Source organism: Falco rusticolus, chromosome 8, assembly GCF_015220075.1.
Source record: "Falco rusticolus isolate bFalRus1 chromosome 8, bFalRus1.pri, whole genome shotgun sequence".
Classification (NCBI taxonomy): Eukaryota; Metazoa; Chordata; class Aves; order Falconiformes; family Falconidae; genus Falco; species Falco rusticolus.
This window is the reverse complement of record NC_051194.1, coordinates 26,702,684-26,720,708: the sequence shown is the minus strand read 5'-3', so window position 1 is coordinate 26,720,708 and position 18,025 is coordinate 26,702,684. Positions and strand designations below refer to the sequence as shown.

At 38.0% G+C, this 18,025-nt stretch overlaps 1 protein-coding gene across 5 annotated transcripts in view; it reads left to right on the top strand.

Annotated features, from left to right (window-relative positions):
- The window catches only part of ARHGAP15 (Rho GTPase activating protein 15), a 348,150-nt gene that overhangs the window by 273,605 nt on the left and 56,520 nt on the right, over positions 1–18,025 (top strand). For all 5 annotated transcript variants that reach the window (XM_037397076.1, XM_037397074.1, XM_037397075.1 and 2 more), the window contains one exon: positions 11,428–11,562. In XM_037397076.1, coding sequence (XP_037252973.1) covers positions 11,428–11,562 — 135 coding nt within the window. The remainder of the gene's footprint in view (positions 1–11,427; positions 11,563–18,025) is intronic.

Below are 18,025 nucleotides of genomic sequence, written 5' to 3'. Positions count from 1 at the left end.
TCCCCTTTCAAGCAGCTGCTATATGAAGGGTTGCAAATGTCACTTCAACTAATGATGAATGATGCTTGACCCTTGGACCTGTTACTATGAATTTTATGCAATGCTAAATTAATATGAAAGATCTCTGCTAGAAGACTTCAGCTATTATGCATGCAGCATAAATGATATGTTAAACAATCCAAATTTTTTTCTCATAACCATGGTAAAATGAGAGCTGCTTTAACGTTTTGATGTGTATTTCCACTTAAGATTCGTATCTTTTAGTTCTAAAAATATTTTTGGTAAGCAAATCAGTTTACGAAAAACATTGTCAAAAGGGCAACTGGCCCACATGTCTTTGTTGTCTGTGTTTGAATATAATTAATTATGTAAAGCAATAGTTTGTGGGAGCTTAACAATTAGTAGAATCTGTCAAATAGTCACACGGAAATTACTAACTAATTGAACTACTGGTCTTTCATTGTTTCAGGAAGCAGTACAGAGTGTCATTCTTTTATCTCACAAGTTTATTATTATTGCATATCACATTTTTCAAGCAATATATGCTTCCTAGTAGACTAATACATAAATAACCCTCCCAGTAGTGTCACAGTGTGCAAAAGTGTTTGAAATAAAAACACCTGTTTTAATTAATATTCATATTTGTGCAGTTAAAAAATGATAATCCTCTTGCAGTTATATGACATTTTTAAAGCTTTGAATTTCCATCTGTATCTTATATTATGATGTTTCAGGACTGCCGTGAGTTAATTATGTTAACTTCGGAAACATTGCGTGCATTTAGAATGAAAAACTTCAGCTTGAATAGCCAGGAAAGCAGATGCTATCTTTCTTGTCAACTGCTTTGTTGTGCATTGCCTTGAAACTTTCTATAAGATTCTGTGTCCAAAAGGAAGTATAAATCTCCATTTATTTGAAATCTTACTCTGTTCTAATCAATGTTTTAATATATTTCTTGTGGGAGGGACCTGAATGTATATCAAGGAACCAAAGACATGAAAATCTCTTATTTTATATTGAAATCCTCCTGTTATTCCAAGTTCACTTGCAAGACAAATCTGAAGAACAAGAAAAATCCACGTACTATAAAGTGTAAAAATTGTTTTGAAGCATACCGTTTCTCTCCTGAAATATATGCCTGTAAGTTTAGGTGAAATAAGAGGAACTGGAAATACTACACTCAGAACACACCTCCAACTAAACCCTGCCAAAGGGAAAGGTAGGCACCAATGTATCGCTAACGTGTCAAATCTGCACCGGGTCCTCTGGCTAAGCAAGGGAAAATGCCAGCCTGGGATGTGTGCATGAGGTGGAGGGAAAGGCGTGATGCTAGAGACGCTCTGGTGGATGCAGGAGAGGCCGTGCCTCCTCCTTCCACGTGAGAGTGCGAGGCGTGTGTGGGAAACATCACGCCACTGAGTCACCCGTATCTCATTACAGCCCCTTCTCTGCCAAGGAGGAACCATAAATGTTGCCAAGTGTGTTTACGTGTGCCCTGGGATACTTATGCATCTTCTGAGGCTCCGTAAGAGAAGGTATAGCTGCGCACATGGAATTGCACGTGGCAGGGTGGATGGAGTTATTTTTTTTAAGCCCACGCTAGCCTTGGCATGTCAACTTTTTGGTTAGAGAGACCTAGGCTGAGTCTCGAGTGTTTCTGTGTACGCAGCTCTTAATTCTGCCAGTCATGTAATTACATGCATTTCATGAACACGGGTTTGGCCTTGAACTTAGGGCTTCCATATTTTCAAAAGCAACATATTCCTAAAAAAAAAAAACCAACAAAAAAAAAAACAAACCACAAAAAAAAAAACCAAAAACCCCACCAATTTTCACTGTCACAAAAATGTCAATGTTTTTAAGCAGGCACTGTACAAGAGAAGTTAAAATGCACATACTATCCCATGCCTGGAACCGGACAGGATCCTGTATCTGATCCTTAACTGGTGTGGTGGCTTCAGGGCGGACGTAGCTCTGAAGTTGATGAATATGTATGAAAAAAGTGCACATACTGAGAACCTTCCCTATTCAGGATAACATGCAATTCTCAAAATGCATAAAAATATTTGAAAATTCATGTTATTATTAGCACTATTATTATCAAAGGACATTTTGTTAACATTTGAAAGTCCTTCAATGCACTTGAAGATATATTTGTTTTAGCAACTTATATAATCCCCTCCTGTTTAAAGTTTTGTTTTAAACACATACAATTATCATCTCATATGCCCTGATTCAGTAAGCACTTAGAAGCATTCCTATCTTTAACAGCATAGCTAGTCCTGCTAATATCCAGGGAATGGAATTAGAGCTTCAGATATTAGCAAAAAGTAATGCAAATGTGAATTAAGCAACATGGGTTTGAAGTAAGTTGACTGAGGACTTTTTATTTCTTAGACCAAATGTGAAAGTTTGAAAAAAAAACCAACAACAAAACAACAAAAAAAAAAGAAACAAAGCAAGCATTACTGATATTAATAGTTGTTTTTAAAGTATATAAAGTTGAATATTTTAGGGTGGTAACTAGAAGGAATTAGGCACTGAAATAACCTTCTGGTAAGGATAGTGAAGAACAATATTAACAGCCTTTAGGCACAAACATCAGCAGAAATAGAATATATATAGACATAGAGATCTAGGCATATAGATATATATACGGACATCTAGAATAAGAATAGTAGTAGTATTGCTGGGTTTTAGCATGTGAGTCACATTAATTAAGATAGATGAAGCTGCTGGATGTAGAATATGAATATTTCCAAGCTAATGAGTTTATCTGGATGTATCAAATCATGTTATAATCGTACCTTTCCCTTTGCTAGTGTCACTACCCATACAGACAAGCCTCCACCTAATGTGGGACCTTGCTACTGAAAACTGCCTGCCTTGGGTCTGCACGGGAACCTGTGCTGTGCAGGGTCACACATCACACAGCTGATCACAAATCGTTATGTTAGGTAACAATATGAGCCAAAATTCCATGAACTCAACTAGGGGAGATGAAGCGTGAATTATTCTTATGACTGAAACACAGGCCTGGGTCCTCTGGCTTGCGTTTTTCAAGAAAACCCACTTTATTGTTAAATAGAGAAAGTAAGTAATGCCTAAAGGCAAGGTGCAAGTATTAAAGTGCTAGTTTGAAAGTATTAAACAAAACTGTCCTTTCTTTTTCAATAACTTGAATAAAGTGTCTAAATGACCTCTTCCTAACCAGAAGAGAATATAGAGAAGAAATTAAGCTTTATTGGTAAATTAAAGCCCAAATCCCATGGTTGATGAGAGATATGGTCCGTTTGAAATAGTTACAGTTTCAGACTTTCTCTTCTACAATCAGCGGGTGGAGACCAACATAATCCAATTAATTGTAATTCCCTTTTGTGGCACTGGTACAGTGGTGAATGATACAGTAAGTCCATTGAAGTCTTATCTTTGGTCAGATAATCCAAATGGATTCACATTATGAAACAGTCCTTTATAAAAGTTCTGATGAACAGAAGTGTTTTGACTTTAGTGAACCAAAAGATAAATTCTATACAAAATAAAATGTTTTGTCCTTGGCATTTACAGAGCTTATATATACCTGGTTTCATATAAGAATACTTCTTTCAGCTGGTCTATTTCAAATAGCCCTTTCATTAAGAAAGAAAAATTTTAAAAAATCTAGAATTTGTTTTCTGGACATCCTACAAACCTCTGTGTGAAAACAGAGATCTCTGTGTACAGGTAATCTTTGCTCTTGTAAACAGTCCCATCAAAATAAATGTGACTAGAGATATAAGGAATATATGATGAACATTTTGAGAATTACTTGAATTTCTGTCCTTCAAATAAAGCAGTAAACTAATATTTTATTGATAATCCTTATAACAGAAAAAAAAATCATAAGTATGTTCATTTTCAGTGTTGCAAGTGGACTAGGGGAATTGCTTAATTTTAGCTTAAGCTTTGATCTATTTACATTTGGAAGTAATTTACATAAAGTCAGTCATAATGATCTTTATTGTTTTGTTAATTATTTCCTTTGATTATCGACACTCACTCATTGAGGCACAAGCTTATTCTTATTGGGGTCAGTCCCAATAATACATTTGCCGATGTGCAATCAGTAAGGATCGGGCGGTATTCTCGTGTTTCCAGTTGTTTCTGTACAGACCCTTTCAGTTTAACAAACACTGCAGGCAGGGCTGATTTAATGCGTCAGCAGCCTGATCCGGTGCTACTCATTTTGTATTTCTCCTTTCCTTTAAAGTTGTCCATAGTGAGCCCATGTCACGGCAGGAGTGTTTTCACTTGTAGCATGTTGAAATCTTCTATTTGCTGAAGGATACTGAGATAGCATTTTGTGGAAGAGAACACACTAGACCTTATATTGAAGTCAGATCTTGTCAGAAAGTCTCAAAAATACTTTTATTTTCCCCCTCCTCCCCCCACCCTTAAATTGTCGGGTTGAAATTTAATACAAAGAATTTTTTACCCTTTGGGGTACATTACATATGAAATAATTTATGACCCATGAATCATAAGAAGGCAGTGAATTAGGTTTCATATAAGTCTGCCAAATATTACAAAACATTGTGTACAGATTTTTGGACTATGAAAAGGCTTTTGACAAGAATGGAAATAGAAGCAGTGTTAGAAGCAGCAAGAAGGGGAAGAACAAAAAAGCTATATGACAGAATCCTAAAGCACTCTGAGTTAGTAGTACAATTAAAAAGATACAAATAGGAATGTATTTTTGAAGTATGAAAATGGCACAGAGAATCATTGTCCAATTCCTCTCTGTATTAGATCTTGAGAGCCTTCAATTTATTTAAAATGTAGATGTGGGGATGCTGATACATGCAATTCTGATAAAAGACCTGACTGTAAATGGGGGGAAAAAAGAAAAAAAACTCTAAAATTAGATTGCAGAGAAGCTTATTGGAGAGCAATTACACAATAAAAGAATATGTTAATAACAGATTTGAAGTTGGAAGGGAGATATTTACCTTGACTAACATATGTATACACAACGTATGACTAAGCGAGGAAGATCAAGTGGAAAACAGAATTCAGAATGGACTTTTGCCTTCGAATAGTAAAATGGGTCATGAAAACTAAGTTCCTGATCTAGGCAAGTATTTAATATTTGTGTTCTGCAGTCTTGGGCATATGAAACAGATATACTAGCATCCATCTAGAAAATGGAATAAAATCCTTTAGCTGGCACAGAGAAATGAGGAAGTCATTAGTCATGTTCAAAATAAAGAGGGAAGAATAAACAGAAAGAAAAGCAAAATAAAGTGGGCTTTAACTGCTGGGAAGAAGCTGAAGTTACTGCTCAACAACAAAGTAAAGAGAATTAGATAGAGGACAGAATCCTGCCACTCAAAGACAAATGCAATTTTCACTCAGCATAGCAGTTTAATTTCAGTCAGTTGGAGAAAGTCCGCCAAGCCTCCTCCTTGTGCTGGGGCAAGCTTGGTCCTCGGAGGCAGAGAAACCTCCGCACCGCTGGAGGCTGGAGGCTGGGTGGAAATTCCTCTGTGCTCTGTCCTTGTCCCTTCCTGCAGACCCTTGGGGATAGCTGAGAATTTCTTTGACCCTGAAGGAAGGAATCATTTGGCCCTGGAGGTTCAGTTGCTCAGGCTAGGTATGCCCACCTGCTCCTGCTCTTTCTGTGCAGGTCACCACCAAGCAAGTCTGGCAGAAGTACCTTGGTCTGTAGACAGGTGGGGAGTTCTCAGCTGCATTTTGATGGATAATATTCTGTGTTTGAAATCACTCCTTTTCTCATATGGAATAGTTGATTCAGCTAATTTTAATGAATTTTAAAAGTATTTGTGATTATAATCCTATTACAGTAATTACTGCTTCAAATCGCAATGATAGAATACGCTAAGTCGAAGCTAATATCGCAGTCATCTAACCCTGGAACAGGTTTTGGCAGTGAATGGTCTATAAGAGTCTTAGTGATGATACCTGTTTCTGCCTTCTCCTTTCAGTACCGCAGCATATTTTTATGTGTCCAGTTTCAAGCGGCCACCATTGGCACAGAAATTCCCCTGACGCCATGGCGTCGCTAGCTGACCACTTTTCCAAACCTCTGAACTGCTCTGCATGCTTTCCTGATGTACCATCGCTGAACTTCTCCAATGTGCTGGGTCTTTTCCACAGAAACAAAGAGATAGTTCATCTCGCTTTTTCTCAGTGGACTTCTGTGGAATTATGCAAGGATGAATATGACCCAGTGTGCCCAAATACAGAAATCTTTTATTTTTCTGGCATAGACTGATTTAACTTAGCAGCACTTGGTTGTTCCAGCATGCCCCCAGGTCAGCGAACTGTCATCTCGGAGAACTGGAATAAACAGCACTCGATGCACAGAGAGATGTTCTGCTTTTTAGCTTAAGTTGCTCAGTAGTTTGGGCTCCATGGAAATGGGCAGTCCAATAATAAACAAATGCTCAGACATTATAACTTTGTGGCTTAAGTTTTCTGTTAAAAGGGCATGCCACGTTCCTCTAGCACTGAAGGAGTAATGCATGCAAGCTTTCTTTTGCTGACTGATAATTTGTCAACGGTAACTTTGGATGGATTCAGCAGAAGGTGCTTAGAAATACATTGTGGACAAAGTTTAATTATTGTCTTAGCTGACATTCTCTTTGATTTGTTTAAACGCTGTTGGAAGTGAAGGAGCATGCACTGAATGCAGGCAGGACAGCAGACCTCCCAAACCTAGCAGAGGAGAGAGGAAGAAGGAAGAAGAATTATTTAGCTGGGAGACAACTCACAAAAATCTGGCTGGGAAGGAAATATTGTTTTTTATGGGTTGAGGCTTCTGCTGTGCTATTTAATCGAAGTTCAAGGGCTTGTACGCACTTTGGAGTGTGTATGTAAAATGCAACGTCAGGATGGAATTTACTGGCAGGGGAGGAAGCTAAGCATCATGTGCTGCATCGCCATGGGGTGAGCTCCCTGTCATATGATGAGCAAGAGCCTTCACCACCTCACAGCATCCCATTGCTGCCGTGTCTCTGGACATCTCTCTGCTCTATTACTGCTCTAAATTGAGTGTGATCACTTTGAAAGAAGCCGTTTGGCCCAAGAAGGCCGCTGTGTCTCTGCACCAGCAATCAGAGCAGCTGTGGCTTGTAAAGTGCAGGTGCAGCGATCAAGCACACGCACCTTTAGCATACAAACTCATATTTATGTTGTCAGTCAGGAGAACAGCCCTCAGAAAGGGATTTAGTGATGGAGTGTGTTGATGCAAGTGAAGAACTTTTACTTGAGTCTGTTCTTTTTGGTTTTTTTTTTTTCAACAACCAGCAAGTTTTTTTTGTAGAATATAACCGTTCTGGGGAAAAAAAAAAAAAAAAAAAAAAAAAAAGAAAGAAAGAAAGGGTGTCTACAAGTTTGAGACTGAACAGTATGTCTTATCCTAGTACATGCAAGAGGAATTTTCTTTTCCTCTTTCAACCACAGGACTCTGTTTTGGATTTCTCACTAGTACCCTGTCTATTGGGATGAGTGAGTCCAGCAAGTTTCCCAAGCTTTCAGTAAACTGGGAATGTATTGTGCACACCCAGCTCTTCAGCAAAGATTTTGATGTGAGGGATATTGTATGCATTAATTAACAGTGCTGTGCAGGACTTTCTCGGGGGGACATCTCCCTCAGCATATGCGTTGGCCCCTGGGATGGCACTGGAGCTGGGGGTTGGTTGAACTTGAAATGCCAAAGGTTTGTCACAGCACACAGAGGTGGCAGCTGTTGTGTATGTGGTGCCCACCGCACAGGGCATGGCCATCACCGTGCCGCCACATGCAGCTGGCAGCAGAGAAAGGATGAAAAATGCAGAGATGTTAACAAACAGATTACAGGATAAGAGCCAACAAGACGCGTCTCACCAAAGTCTTTAGAAAGTATTTTGAGGGCCAACCTCCACAGCAGACCAGGCGCTACTAGTTGTGCTTGCAGGAGTTGTTTTCCATGGGATTTGGGGTCATCCATGAGACAGCTTGCAGGAATATGTAATACTCAAAGTGGAGCAGGACTTCTGAACATGGTGCGCAAGGTTTTAATGGCAGTATGGGCAAAAGACAGTATATAGCTGGGAAAACACTTTGTAAATGATCTTGAAAGAAAAATGAAGCAGCGCTCTCAAATCACTGTCTTTTTCTCCTAGAGACTGGTCTACATACCAGGCAGGACATGTGGTTTGAGGAACCACATCCATTTTCTTTCAAAACTGAGCTGTCTCCACTGCCTTGCTTGATTTTCATATTTTCTTTTTTTTTTCTTTCGCCGATCTTTCCATTGATTACCTTCTTCCTTTCTGAACAAGGATAAGTTTAAGATGTCATGTTTCAACCAAAGCTGAACTCCTGTTTAGTTCTACTCTGACATAGTGAGGGCCATTTAAAATGTGTATTGCTGAAAAGGCTGTTTTACTAAGAATAATAACACAGTAAAACACACATTCCCTTCACAAATGTATTGTATATCGATTTTTTTTTAACTAATAATCTTGACAAGTGCCCGCACTATTCTTTCTTTCCTTAATGTGGTCTTTATTTTTTCAGCCCGAGTATTAGCATAAATTTTATGGGATTTTCTGGGCATATTTGTGTCTGTATCTAAGATATATGATATCAACTGGCAGTGATGGTTGAACTAATCAAATAGTACTGACAAGCTAAAGCAAATTTTTAGGACTCTGAGATTTTGAGCATCTTCCCAGATACAGTATCTCCTGACTGAAAGCAGTCCTTGACTGTCAGGTTTAAATACCAGATTTGGGACTTAATCTTTATGTAAGCAAAACACCCCAATAAGAAATATGTCTGAGCAAAGCCAAAAAGTCAGGTCCTCCCCTTAAACCTGGCCTGAAATGCATGTGTGTGTTTGTTTATGGCCCTATCGCCATGGTATGTGAGCAATTCCAACCAGTAGGAACCAAATGAGAGTCTTACACTGAATGGACTTCTATTTTCTTTCTTTTTTTTTTTCTTTTTTTTTTTTACTTGGCATTTGTTCCTTCTAGCAAACATTTTTAAAAACTCTTTTATTGCTAGAGGGAAAATTGACACCCTTTGCTTTCACGATGATACATTCCTAACACGTTTCCTTGAAGAGCTGGAAATGGTGCAAAAATCTGGTAGGATAAGTCTCTATAAAGCCTTAGAAGTCAAGCATTCCACTTTAGACATTTAAGACAAATGCATGGCAAAAACAAGTTGGTTTTTTTTTTAAGGTTTCTACTTAAAGTTCTGTGCCAAAGCTACAGTACTTATACATTTTCTAAATGTGTTTTAAGCAATAAGTTGTACAACATTTTTAGAACATGTGTTAAGCTATTTCTCTAAGAATGAAGCTCTTAACAAAACATAAGCACTCTGCATGAGATCTTAGCAGCAAAGTGCTTAAAAGATAAAGTAAGAATTGGTACCATGGGAAGAACACCAGCTGTAGAGCACACAGGTCCATTATGAGAAGTATGGTAGTGGGTAGGGAGAAAATGATTTAATCAGGAGTAAAACCAATTTTATTATAAGGGCACGCAGGGGGTGTGGCACCATAGTGAGAGGGACATTTCAAAATATCTGACAGATTTCAACAATGTGAAAACCCACCCTGTTCTTTAAAGTGACAGTAAACCCCATCAGGTCTCTCTTTTTGATGCTATTGTTAACAGTTGACTGTTTAAAGCTGGCCTGCTAAGATGCTGTCGATCTAGTTCAATAGTGTGTGGCAAAATAAAAGGCTAATTGTTGAAATACGATCAATCAAATATGATCTCAGAGTCTAAAGAAGATCCCCTCTGGTAACTCATTTGAGATCAAATCATTACTTTTATGATTGAGGTAATTCAATGGGAGGGAAAAAAAAAAAAAGGCTTGAAACCAAAGAAGCAAGCAAGACAAGTAAATGGAATGCACAAGTCTGCCTTTGTTCTAGCTTTGTCTCACATTACTCCAAGTTAAGGAATTGGGTCCTTTCCTTTATTTGTATACGTTTCCTGAATCCAATAATTTAGAAAGCATTTAATAACATTTATTAAATAAAAGTTGAAAGACAACTCCATTTTGAATAAGATTTTTCCATTCAAAAGTAAACTCTATAGTGAGAAAAGTATTGCAGCAGAGTTCCAGGGATCCAGAGTTGTGGGTGTCCATGTGTCTCCAATAATTTTACCATTTTGTTTAACAACAGTTCAATAAAGAGGCTGCTCTTGAAGCCAGCTGAATTGCTAAACATGAAATTTCAGTGACATTTAGTAAAACATTTCAGGATTATGTTGCTTCAAATTAAATTTGTTCAGTAGTTTTCATGGTTGGCCCTCAATCTGCATTCAGACTGAAATTTTCTGAAAAAGAGAATCATAGCACATGTGGAAAAAAAAAGCAAACTCCATTTTTGGAGTAGCAGAACTTGGAGAAAGTGTGTATCAGTTTAATTTGGACTAATAAGGATTTGCACTTTCCTAGAGTTTTATATGGATTATGATCTCACTGTTTATTATATTCTAACAGTATCACACTACTAGAATTAAAAAGAAAAAAACAAACCCAAAGAAAAATAGAATAATCACCCAATCTTGTTTTATTTTTATTAGAAACTCTGTTTTAGCATTTAGTTTCTTTTATATTTAAATTCCTCAGCTCAGTTAAGCTTCAAAAGAAAACATTTTTTTTTGTTTGCAAAACAGTTTTGTAAGCACTTGTGGTTTGTCTTTAGTGTGTTATCATTTTTGACAGCTTTGCATAGCCAAGGTAGGCCAACAGGGGTCTGTCTAATATTGTTGCTGGGCAAATCTTCCTCCCAGAGATGAAAACCAAACAAAATATTTTTGAAGCAGTAAGAAGGAATTAATATCCTTTCTCTCACAGTACTCTATTCCTTGCTGACATTACATTCAGGCAAAAAAAGGAGAAAAGCGTTCCCCATTATTCCCTTGTACATAGCAAGGCTAACACATGTAAAGCAATAACTCATTTTCTATTGCCATGTTTAGCATATGTCTCCTGTTGGCTCAGCAAGGCCTTTAGGCCGGTCCCTTGAGCCGTCCATCGTTGGCAACTCTTAGCCCCTCGGCCTCAAAACCAAATAGCTTTGAATCATGTTGAGCGGTGATGCTAATTTTCATACTGATGCATTATGGGAATAAATGTATCTGACATACTGTGTCAATGGTACTGTCTCTTTGTGTCTCTTGTTTTTTGTTAGCTGCATTCCTACAGATGGTATTCCATTGAAAATGTTCTCTTCCTACAAAAAAAAAAAAAAAAAAACCAAGAAAAAAAAAAAACATGCACAGCACCAAACCTCTAGGTGCAGAAGGCTGTTAACGGTTGCTGATGATAGTAGGCAAACATTAACATAATAATTAGTGTCTTGTAATTGTTTCATTAAAACCAGTTGTTCCATTTCTCCTCGTGTTTTCCCAGAAGAGAAGCTGAATTTGGACGACAGCCAGTGGGAGGACATCCACGTTGTCACCGGAGCACTCAAGATGTTTTTCAGAGAGCTGCCTGAGCCGCTGTTCCCATACTGCTTCTTTGAACAGTTTGTGGAGGCGATAAGTAAGTACATCAGATACAGTAGAAGCTAGTGAAATAGCCTGTTATATAAAAATAATAATAAACTTTAAAATAGAAGAACAGAGGCATCACAAAGCTGACTTACCTTCCATTATCCGTGATCCTGTCTTTTTATTGTTTTTGACTGCCTTTTATCTCCTACCGCATTTAGTTAACTGGAGAAAAAATAGCAAATCATTGATCTATAAATTTTGTATACGCGATTTAACTGTAGTGTCTGAAATGGTTTAGGAAAGGAATTAAAATGTGTATGTATTCAAAATATGCTAGGCTGATAATCCATATATCCCCAAACACAAGAGAGAGACTAATAATTGTGAATCATGTTAGAAGGGGCTGTCTTTATGTTAATCAGAATGAAATGCGTGTGTTTTGTTCCACAAGGTTGCAGACTCTTGCCTTGCAGTGATCACAAAAAAAATGCAAAAACATTCATGTTCTCATTTTCATATCTACCTTTGCTTTTTTTGCCTTTTTTTTTTTTTTTTTTTATTGAAGTTGTCAGGCATCAAAAGTGTTTTCAAAGTCCAGGGCATTTATTCTGTTATGTGTTTCTGTGGTTTGTGTGCTGCTAACCCTCTCTGTATTTAATATATGCAGGTGCATTTTGTAGAACTGTATAGGCTTGGAAAAACTTGACTTAAAAAAACCCAGAGTGATTTGGGGGTTTACTTCTGTTGGAAAGGAGGGGGGGAAAGGGATAGCTTAAAGGGAAAAAGCCTAGTAGGATATTAATTAAAGATCCAATAGAGGAAAATCTCTAGCAAAAACCCAAACCCAATAAAGTACTTAGAGATGTGTTTTCTGAAGGATGGGCATGCATGTTTGCCATTACTGGTAATGAGAGCTCTGTGTGCACATGCGCAGCTGTCAGGGAATATGAAACCCTTAATGTACAGCTCACTTTGATTTTATATTCATAAGAGTCTTTAGTTCAACTAAAGCTTTTCAAGACCCAGCATCAGAGATAATGAGGTTAAATACATCTCACAAGATCCTTCCCTTCACAGTTATTTAGAGATGCAGTGCAGTTAAATGCACAATGTGAAGAAATGCATTACCTGAAAGTTTTTACTCTTGGCAGCTTGCTTACCTCTCTTTTCAAAGTGATCTAGGTGGAGAACAACCTCTCTCGAGTTTAAGGTCCTGTTGCACAGTCTTTGAGTGCTGAGAGGGGGAAAAACAATAAAGAATTTCTTACTGTTCAGCTTTAATTTCTGTGATGCGTTGGCATAAGATGCTCACTGAAGCACCAACACCTGAACTTGCCCTTCTTGTGGTTCTCTATCCACCTGCTATGTCCCCTTGGAAAGGAGATGCAGGGCCTTAGGGGGATGCTGTCAGTTCACGGAGTGCACTCTGGGATGCCATTTGCATTTCTTCTTACACACCTGGTTCTGCAGCCAAATATTTAATGCCTATCCTCTGCCATGATCATTTTCACGTCCTGATAATCCACCATCATACTGGTCTTCTGGGGCTAAATATAGTTTTCCTCCCCCTTATCGCTACTTTTCGTTGCCCTTTAGCATACACTTTGCCCGAGAAACACTCTTGTATTCTGAAGAACATTACCAGGACACCATGATCTAATCCTTCCTGCTGTCTTCTGCTCTCGTCCACTCCACTAGTGTCCAAGTCAGGGTGATTTGAAATCTTCTGGTGGCCAGTGGAGAGGTTTTGAAAGTAAAAATAACAGGTAACCTGTAATAGACTTGCGAATTAAGAGTTTGAAAGCACGTCGGGAAGAGACTGTCTGCTAAAGCATTAATATTCATGAGTGAGAAATTAATGTCCTTTTCTGCTATTTGAACTATTATTAATTCTTATTATGATTTTGAGAGCCATTATACACATTGATAGACTAATGAACAGTCATTTATAGAGGGATTTTAAGACAGTTTATTCCTAGGAAGAAAATGCTAGCACTCAAAGACATGCTTCGCACTATTTCAAAACCTTAATTCTTGTTGCTTGCTTTACTGCACATCAGGGTGATTTCTACCTAATCCAACTGTCTAAAGTAATCTACGATTTCCAATCAATCTTCTCTTTATTTGGCCTTTACTGCCGTAGTATCTACAAATCCATATTCTTACCAAGCCTACTTAAAAACCGTCTATAAACAACGATTAGGTGTTTTCAGTGTTTTTGGAGCTCTTCTGTATGTTAATAGTCCTGAGGCAAGTAAAAAATCTCTTTTCTTCCATATTGTTTCCATTGTAGCTGATTCTTTGGGTACTTTGTGCTAATTACTCTGCCTGGTCAGTACTGAGCTGCTAGAAAATTTCCCTTCTTCAGGTTGTTGTGAAAATGGGGGTCTTGTATCTCTGTATTTTCTGTCCATTCTCCAAAAATGTCATTACTAGCATGCAGGACATAGGCATGCAGTAGTTAGAAGAAGCACTTAATAATGCCAGGAATAAACCAACCTGCTGGTGGCTAGGAAAAAGGAAATTAGGACACATTCCCACCCTGCCAATCCTTGGTCCAGCACCGAGCACCTCTTAGTCAGAGCCACACATTTGATAAGTAAGATGAAGTGGTCTGAAAACCTGCCTGTAGTAGATAACAAGTTGTATTGGTACAAATTGGTTGCATCGATAACAATATTGGAAATAATATCTCTCGGAGATTTAGTCATTTAGCTAGAAGTTTCAGGAGGCATGGGTACCCCAGAGGTGCCAGGGACTCCCTATGCTGATGCTATTTTAAAGATTATGTGGAAAAAGTCCATAGAAAGCTTAGTATTACTTTTCCTGGATGATGCCATTTTAATTAACATCTCTATTTGATACATGGGAACAAAATTTTGCAATACTGTGTATGAGGCAAAGTGATTGCTCTCCACCTTCAATTTCCCCTATAAATAACTTCTGATATGACCGTAATATAAGAACAATTTAGATATGGCCAGAATATTAGAAGATAATTCAGGGAATTATAGAATCTCAAAATTCTGCCTGCCAGGCTGAAGATGGATAATTACTGTTCATATAGCTTATATCAGGGAATTTATAAATGATAAATGGAAGGCCACCAGACCTCTAACCTAATACTGATTTTGTTTCTTAGGATTTGGAAAGCACTTTTTTTTTTTTTTTTTCAAAGACTCTGTCTAGTATATTACTGGCAAGTCATTCTGTGGTATTTTGGATGAAATATGCTCTTCTAAAGTGTGCCCAAATGCTGCTATGAAGTCAGGTTCAGCCACACTTAAATTACTTAGCACCGCAAATAGTTCTATTGATTTTCTGGAAGATCAACAGACGTGGTTCAACAGATTGTCTGCAAGTAAAATTGTGCTTCATGTGAGTAAGGTGGTAGAAGGGCCAATAACTGAAACACTTAATCACCTTATTTACAGAATTCATTCTCATGGCCATACAAACCTATGTCAGGACTTTAGTCACTGAAAAAAAAATATTCTACCCCCAAAATCTGTTAAGAAATACTAAGAGGAAAATGTGCTAGGTGATCATAAATCTTTATTTTAATTGAAATAGTTTTCTTGAAAGTTCTCAGGCAGAAAGCATGGGGAAAAAGAGAAAATTGTCTATTACAGTCTCCTGTGCAATCCTGTCTGATATCCACAGCTTAGGAAATATTTAAATATTGAATAGTCTTTCCAGATCTTTTCAGCTGGAGAAAGCTGTATAGACTGTGCATCAGTATAGACAGTGCATCTGTCCAACTGCAGCTACCAAACCCACTGATATTCCACAAAGGAAAATTCCACCCGGTTCCCAAAGCTGCAACATCTGTCTCTGGTTTGGAAGGCTTGAGTTCAGGTCTTTGATTTTTCTCTGCAACAGGTTGGAAAAATTACTACATTGGAAAGATTTTTTTTTTTTTTCCAATGAAGCCTAGTGATTACGCCTTCATTTCAGTGTCTTATCTCTAATATGAATTTAATAGGTGTCACGTAAGTACTGTAGATAAATAGGTGATTTATTATTTAAAATGCACACACAGAGACAGATGTATGTGTATGTATATACTCTAAATTGAACTCCTCTTGCCAGAATTCTGATTCTTCGGCAGTCAGTTTTCTGAATGAAGGTATCTGTTACTGCTGTGAGTTTCCCACTTAAGGCACATGAACCCAGGAATGAGCTTAATAAAAAAGGTAGTGTTGCAAAGTCTGACTTGCAGGCATTCAAGTGGAATCCACAACCTAATATGAAATATCTCAGGCCTCAGTATGAGGGACAGAAAACATGGGATCCACATCAGCCACCTCGTCCCTGGAGAAGGGATATTTGCAGGGCACAGGATCCAGTGAGCACACGTGGCTTAGGTCCTGCCCATGCCCCACAGGATCAAGCCTCCCCAGGCACTTAGGCAAAGGAACCCCCCATCTCTGGTGCTTAAGCTTTTCAGCCCTGGCAGAAAATGAAGCGTTTCTCTGCACGAGGAGAGGTAGAGCCATAGGCACCTAAAGTTCTTCAAAGGCCACAATCACAGCATCTAATTAGCTTATGCACCTTCAGGGATGGATAGCAGCTGAATACGGTTTTTCAGAACTATAATGGTGAATTTAAGTGCCTAGATACTACCTAAGGTCCACATTAGATACTCATATGATTTTTGTTTTTTCAAGATCTCATTTTTTTTTATTGCTCTGATAGACCATTAACACTTTTTTCAACTGATTTCACACATATCCTTTCGATATATCAATTAGGATCCCCTGGTGCATGCTAAGCAGAATTCAGAATGTCATTCCTATCAGTCCTATAATGTTATGTGTTACCCTACTATATGGAAACTGAAGGTGGTTATTTAGCATCTTACACATGATACAGTTTTTAAACTTTTTTGTTACGGAAAGATGTTAGATAAAAAGTTTATTACAGTTTTGCTGGTATTATATACTGGTCCTTACTGGTCTTGTCTGACAAAATCTACAATGATAACATAGCAAAGTAATAAGATCTTCTTTCATGAGAATGATTAGACTTTTTAAACCCACAGAAGTCTATCAGTAGCTACAGTCTACAGTGCTATCAGTAGTTTTCAGTCCTGTCTGTGTTGGTCAGTTGTCTTCATCTCCAAGTTGTCTGGCATCCGTAAAAAAGTTTTCTCTGAGCTTGGGATCTAGTCTTCTTTCAGAAAGGTCCCCCAAGAACCCGCTGCCTGTGTGGCTCTAGCCAACGTGTTGCAGAAATTCACATCTATCTGGGCAATGATGGCGCTTCGGTCTTCAGCAGGCCATAGCGAATTTTGCACTGAATAATGCAACTGTTGAAGAGTGTGCACGGAAGCTGTCTGCTCCAAAGTCAGGCAAAAAAACTGTGTTGGGAGGCAATAAACAAATCTAGTCATCAATACATAATCATGATTGAAGAACAGAGCCACATAGTGTAGCAAGGACCTGCTCTGAACTACTATGCAGTTATGAAAATAGTAGCTGGGAAACAGAAAGGAAGTAAATACATTCATTTATTCTGACAGTCATAACATCCTTGTATCATCTCGGTGGAAAGTTACAAAAGATGTCTAAAGAAATTTTCCAAAGACAACTAAAGAAACCTCACTCAAGGCTTACAAAGAACAAGGCTCAAGGCCAACTCGTCTTGGAAAGACAAGTCAGCATATTGCACTGTAAGAAATCCATGACAGTCTCTTAACATCATCACGTAATAGGTTCCTGAGAAACCAAATCTTATCAGTCTCTGGCATTATGCAAATTTCTGTCATAATCTCAATCTGTGGGCTTCGAGTCCTAATCAAACTGCCTTCAGATTCACAGTTGGCGAGCCTCCTATTGAAATCGTTTTCCTACCCTCCATTTACTTGTCCAAGGAAGTTTTGGGGCTTGGCATGGCATCAGAAAGTCTCAATTTCATGTGAACATGGTGATTTATAAACAAATCCAAGGTCACCACGATATATCTGACATAATAAATCATAACTAATACCTTTCTGCCCAAGTCTAAACACCAGAAGGCAATAACAATCCATAAACCCAGGTGAATAGAACAAAAAATGTATGGAAATAAGAATTATTCAAAAGTTGAGGTGCAACGCTTTAAAATATTTATTAAAAATAGGAATGGTGTTGTAGATAGCACAATCTCAAGGATATTCATCCATGTAAATATATGAATATGTGCATGATATATCTGTAGGTGTATGTATTCTCCCAAGCACAACAGCACAAACAGTAATAACAGCAGCCCATTCAGAAAGTGGTCCAAGGTATTTTCAGTGGAGACGGAGTACTATTAAATTCTTTTTGGAAAGCTTTTCAAAACCTCATCTAGAAAGCTGTGTGAAATTCTGATTCAAGAATGATTAACTGATATTGGAATAGAAAAGAAAAAGCCCTCACATTTTAGAAGAGATGCTAAGGTGATATAGGACACAAAGACTAGAAGAGAAGGCTTCTAATCTATGGGTGTTAACAAAACAGGATCATCCTGAGTGAAACCAATAAGTA